Source organism: Oncorhynchus tshawytscha, linkage group LG18 (assembly GCF_018296145.1).
Source record: "Oncorhynchus tshawytscha isolate Ot180627B linkage group LG18, Otsh_v2.0, whole genome shotgun sequence".
Lineage (NCBI taxonomy): Eukaryota > Metazoa > Chordata > Actinopteri > Salmoniformes > Salmonidae > Oncorhynchus > Oncorhynchus tshawytscha.
In genome coordinates this window covers 27,986,261-27,992,260 of record NC_056446.1, presented here as the reverse complement: position 1 = coordinate 27,992,260, position 6,000 = coordinate 27,986,261, and the positions used below count along the sequence as shown (strand labels likewise).

Here is a 6,000-nt window from a genome sequence, read left to right as displayed (position 1 = left end):
GGCATGTGTGTGTGTGTTACTAATTGCTTGCTATTCCTTGCAGACAGTGTTATTTTACTGTGACAAACATTAGAGGAACTACCGAGAATACAGAGGCTTTCCCCTGTGACATCTGGCTGGGGGAAACAACTTCTGTCATCACACACAGACAGACACAGGCACACGTGCGAACGCTCTCTCTCTCTCTCTCTAGCTCTCTCTCTCTCTCTCTCTCTAGCTCTCTCTCTCTCTCTCTCTCTCTAGCTCTCTCTCTCTCTCTCTCTCTCTAGCTCTCTCTCTCTCTCTCTCTCTCTCTAGCTCTCTCTCTCTCTCTCTCTCTCTCTCTCTAGCTCTCTCTCTCTCTCTCTCTCTCTAGCTCTCTCTCTCTCTCTCTCTCTCTCTCTCTAGCTCTCTCTCTCTCTCTCTCTCTCTCTCTCTCTAGCTCTCTCTCTCTCTCTCTGTCTCTCTCTCTCTCTCTCTCTCTCTCTCTCTCTAGCTCTCTCTCTCTCTCTCTCTCTCTCTCTCTCTAGCTCTCTCTCTCTCTCTCTATCTCTCTCTCTCTCCCTCCCTCCCCCGAGGCTCATCTGTGTCAATAACTGAGACAAAAAATTGCTCTTATGATGGGAAATCACGTGAATGACTATAAAGGATGAATCCACACCAATTACATTCCTTAAATAGCAATTATGATCAGATCTGAACAAGAGAGAGAGAGAGAGAGAGGGGGGAGAGAGAGGGAGAGGGAGGCAGAGAGCGAGAGAGCGAGAGAGAGGCAGAGAGAGAGAGAGGCAGAGAGAGAGAGGCAGAGACAGGCAGAGAGAGAGAGAGAGAGAGAGGGAGGGAGAGAGGCAGAGAGAGGTAGGGAGAGAGGCAGAGAGAGGTAGCGAGAGAGGTAGAGAGGTAGAGAGGCAGAGAGAGGTAGGGAGAGAGGCAGAGAGGCAGAGAGAGGTAGGGAGAGAGGTAGAGAGGCAGAGGGGTAGGGAGAGAGGCAGAGAGGCAGAGAGAGTGAGAGAGAGAGATGGGTTGATAGTTGATAGAATATTGAAAAGATAGCATACAGATAATGAATGGAGATGAACAGACCTGGAAGCAGGGATAGATAGGCAGAGAAAGAGATTGATAGAGAAAGGGAATAAGCGCTTCTTACCCGCCCAGAAGGGAGGTTGCAGTTCTCCAGAGCTGTCTCTACTCGTTTCCTGTCTGCTGAGAACATCCTGAAGATACTGACGAAACAACAGTTACATCATCACAATCACACAAACACACCTCAGGAACATTAATAGAGCATCAAACAAAATATACAGCAGGGATCATCTACTAGATTCAGCCGCGGGCCAGAACATAGTTACAAGTCATTTGTTCTTAAATTGGATAAATCACATGTGCCTCTCCACTATGTGTGAGAATACTTGGGAACAGATTCCCAAATTGTAAATCACTTGGAGCTGATTTTGTGGTGTTTTTACAGTTGTTCACGTCCAATAGTGAAGCGTAAAAAATTAAAAGGTAAAAAAATATATGGAAACTTGGGGGGCCAAATGAAACCTGTCCCGCTGGCCGCCAGGTAGGAAACCCTGCTATACAGTATCACAGGTACTACCGATCCATTCATACAGGCAGCTTCACACATCACACACCAGAGAAGCATTAACACAACATCATAGTTACCTTCAAACACACCACAGAACCATCCATATAACGTCTCACACACCACAGAACCATCCATATAACGCCTCACACACCACAGAACCATCCATATAACGCCTCACACACCACAGAACCATCCATATCCCAGCAGATAAAGGCATCCATTCATTATCTAATATATAATATATTCATTATCTAATATATAATATATTCATTATCTAATATACCCAGAGAAATATGTTAAGCCATTTTTTGTGTTCTACTTCCTAGTTATAATTCCTTCTTGCAGTAAATAGAGTAAAAAGTAGAGCCATTAAATGTTAATGTTTGACTTTCCTTCTCTGTAATCTTGTGGAGAGACGTGGCAGTGATGATCAAGCTGATATAAGCCTGCAAGATGTCTCTCTGCTATTCTCCTCTCTTTAATCTCTCTGTTACTCTCTCTCTGTTACTCTCTCTGTTACTCTCTCTCTGTTACTCTTTCTCTCTGTTACTCTCTCTGTTACTCTTTCTCTCTGTTACTCTCTCTCTGTTACTCTCTCTCTCTGTTACTCTCTCTCTCTGTTACTCTCTCTGTTACTCTCTCTCTGTTACGCACTCTTTCTCTCTGTTACTCTCTCTCTGTTACTCTTTCTCTCTGTTACTCTCTCTCTCTGTTACTCTCTCTCTCTGTTACTCTCTCTGTTACTCTCTCTCTGTTACGCACTCTTTCTCTCTGTTACTCTCTCTGTTACTCTCTTTCTGTTACTCTCTCTGTGTTACTCTCTCTCTGTTACTCTCTTGCTCTGTTACTCTCTCTCTGTTACTCTCTCTGTTACTCTCTCTGTTGCTCTCTCTCTGTTACTCTCTCTGTTGATCTCTCTGTTACTCTCTCTCTGTTACTCTCTCTCAGTTACTCTCTCTGTTACTCTCTCTCTGTTACTCTCTCTCTCTCTGTTACGCACTCTTTCTCTCTGTTACTCTCTCTCTCTCTGTTTCTCTCTCTGTTACTCTCTCTGTGTTACGCACTCTTTCTCTCTGTTACTCTCTCTGTTACTCTCTTTCTGTTACTCTCTCTCTGTTACTCTCTCTCTGTTACTCTCTTGCTCTGTTACTCTCTCTCTGTTACTCTCTCTGTTACTCTCTCTGTTGCTCTCTCTCTGTTACTCTCTCTGTTGATCTCTCTGTTACTCTCTCTCTGTTACTCTCTCTCTCTCTGTTACTCTCTCTCTGTTACTCCCTCTCTGTTACTCTCTCTGTTACTCTCTCTCTCTCTCTGTTACTCTCTCTCTCTGTAACTCTCTCTCTGTTATGCGCTCTCTCTCTGTTACTCTCTCTCTGTTACTCTCTCTCTCTCTCTGTTACTCTCTCTCTCTCTCTGTTACTCTCCCATTATAGTTCTGAGTGAGGTTATCACAGGGGCTTTCCACTGCTTTCCACTACACTTCTAGTCTGGGGTGATGGTGCTCAGAGTTCCCTGCTGTCTACTGTCTCCACTCAGACTGAGCAGATAGACAGAGAGGAGGACTAGAGATGGAGGGAGCGATAGAAGAGGGAAAGGAGAGAGATGGAGGGAGCACTGCACCCATGTCCACTAAAACACAACAAGGACAGACAGACACAGACAGATGCGCCCTCCAAATGAGTAGAGATGGATAGAGGAGATGATACTGTAGGTAGACAGAGAGACAGAAAGTGGGGAGCGGGGTCAAGGGACCAAGATATAGAGGAAGAGAGGGTTAGAGGAGAAATGACAAAGAGAGAAGGAGATTGGGTTGATCTGTCTCCTCATATCTTCAGAGAGAGAGAGTGAGAGAAGGATTTGAAATGTCTTTATTATTTTGTAACTTGAGTGTAATATTTACTGAGTGTGATATTTACTACCAATAAAGCCTCTTGAATTGAATTGAGAATGAAAGAGAGAGAAAGAGAGAGAAAGAGAGAGCAAGAGAGAGCAAGAGAGAGAAAGAGAGAGAAAGAGAGAGAAAGAGAGAGCAAGAGAGAGCAAGAGAGAGAAAGAGAGAGAAAGAGAGAAAGAGAGAGAAAGAGAGAGCAAGAGAGAGAAAGAGAGAGAAAGAGAGAGAAAGAGAGAGAAAAAAAGAAAAAAAGAGAGAGACGTACTTCTTGACAGGGATGCATCCCTCAGAGTTGAGCTGTAGCTTCAGTCGTGTGTATCTGTAGGATAGAGGACATGACAGATTAGATATGGGCCTTTCTAGAAATAATGGGGCCAACGTGTGGCATTGAGATCAACATTTCAAAATGGTTTGAAACAAAAATAAAGATGATTTTTATCCAGTTCCACATGTGAATTTAGAGGAATATATACATATTGACCCATAACTCCTCCTATACAACAAGATAGGACTAGAACTATACATCCTTTAAGCAGGGTTCATACAGACATCGACAATTCAAATTCAAGGACTATTAGGGACTTTCTCAGGCACTTAATGTGACATTTTAAGGACCTCAGAGTTTTGCAAATGTATAATGTATATAATTATACATATAGGGCCTAATATACAACCAAGCTCCCCAAAAAGCATGCAGAAAGTGTCCAAAAAGCATGCAGAAAGTGTACAAAAAGCATGCAGAAAGTGTACAAAAAGCATGCAGAAAGTGTACAAAAAGCATGCAGAAAGTGTACAAAAAGCATGCAGAAAGTGTCCAAAAGCATGCAGAAAGTGTCCAAAAAGCATGCAGAAAGTGTCCAAAAAGCATGCAGAAAGTGTACAAAAAGCATGCAGAAAGTGTACAAAAAGCATGCAGAAAGTGTACAAAAAGCATGCAGAAAGTGTACAAAAAGCATGCAGAAAGTGTACAAAAAGCATGCAGAAAGTGTACAAAAAGCATGCAGAAAGTGTCCAAAAAGCATGCATGAAGTGTCCAAAAAGCATGCAGAAAGTGTCCAAAAAGCATGCATAAAGTGTCCAAAAAGCATGCAGAAAGTGTACAAAAAGCATGCAGAAAGTGTCCAAAAAGCATGTGAATGTGATGCATTCCTGGCTTTTCTGCAGCCAGTGTGGCTGACGCAGAAACACATAATAAAGCCATGAATGGCTTCTCTGTTTTTATCATGGGAAAGAGAACCAAAAAAGAGGTTTCCTTTGTAATGGAAGGATTTGTGTGGAAAGCCAAGCCAGCATTAGATATTGTTGTCTTCATAATAACAGAGTAGCACATCACCCTTCAGTTGAAGCGTCGGGAAGAAAATGAAATCTCTCACAAAACGGATCAAAAATGAAATCAAGGATAATTATAAGGGAGCAGGAGAATTATAAATTGGATACAATAAATTAGAAGGACTTCGCAAGCACCAAATTGGGGAAATGTCTGATTTTCAAGGTAAGTCTATTCCAGTACTTGAATTACTGAGCTTAAAGTTCAAGTTCAAGTTGGGTAAATCAAGCCCCTTGTATTGTTTCAAGTTGGGAAATTCAAGCCCCTTGTATTGTTTCAAGTTGGGTAATTCAAGCCCCTTCTATTGTTTCAAGTTGGGTAAATCAAGCCCCTTGTATTGTTTCAAGTTGGGTAAATCAAGCCCCTTGTATTGTTTCAAGTTGGGTAATTCAAGCCCCTTCTATTGTTTCAAGTTGCAGGTGTAACATGGTAACCAACATTTCATTACCAGATGACACTGTGAAGAAGCCCACTAGGTTATTTCATTACCAGATGACACTGTGAAGAAGCCCACTAGGTTATTTCATTACCAGATGACACTGTGAAGAAACCCACTAAGTTATTTCATTACCAGATGACACTGTGAAGAAGCCCACTAAGTTATTTCATTACCAGATGACACTGTGAAGAAGCCCACTAGGTTATTTCATTACCAGATGACACTGTGAAGAAGCCCACTAGGTTATTTCATTACCAGATGACACTGTGAAGAAGCCCACTAAGTTATTTCATTACCAGATGACACTGTGAAGAAGCCCACTAGGTTATTTCATTACCAGATGACACTGTGAAGAAGCCCACTAGGTTATTTCATTACCAGATGACACTGTGAAGAAGCCCACTAAGTTATTTCATTACCAGATGACACTGTGAAGAAGCCCACTAGGTTATTTCATTACCAGATGACACTGTGAAGAAGCCCACTAGGTTATTTCATTACCAGATGACACTGTGAAGAAGCCCACTAAGTTATTTCATTACCAGATGACACTGTGAAGAAGCCCACTAGGTTATTTCATTACCAGATGACACTGTGAAGAAGCCCACTAGGTTATTTCATTACCAGATGACACTGTGAAGAAGCCCACTAAGTTATTTCATTACCAGATGACACTGTGAAGAAGCCCACTAAGTTATTTCATTACCAGATGACACTGTGAAGAAGCCCACTAGGTTATTTCATTACCAGATGACACTGTGAAGAAGCCCACT

The 6,000-nt window shown here is 42.2% G+C and overlaps 1 protein-coding gene across 4 annotated transcripts in view; it reads right to left on the bottom strand.

Annotated features, from left to right (window-relative positions):
- Nucleotides 1–6,000, bottom strand: part of LOC112251520 (1-phosphatidylinositol 4,5-bisphosphate phosphodiesterase beta-1-like) — a 281,755-nt gene that overhangs the window by 113,354 nt on the left and 162,401 nt on the right. For all 4 annotated transcript variants that reach the window (XM_042300899.1, XM_042300898.1, XM_042300896.1 and 1 more), the window contains exons 6-7: nt 3,727–3,780; nt 1,127–1,202 (exon numbers count right to left, since the gene is read on the bottom strand). In XM_042300899.1, coding sequence (XP_042156833.1) covers nt 1,127–1,202; nt 3,727–3,780 — 130 coding nt within the window. The remainder of the gene's footprint in view (nt 1–1,126; nt 1,203–3,726; nt 3,781–6,000) is intronic.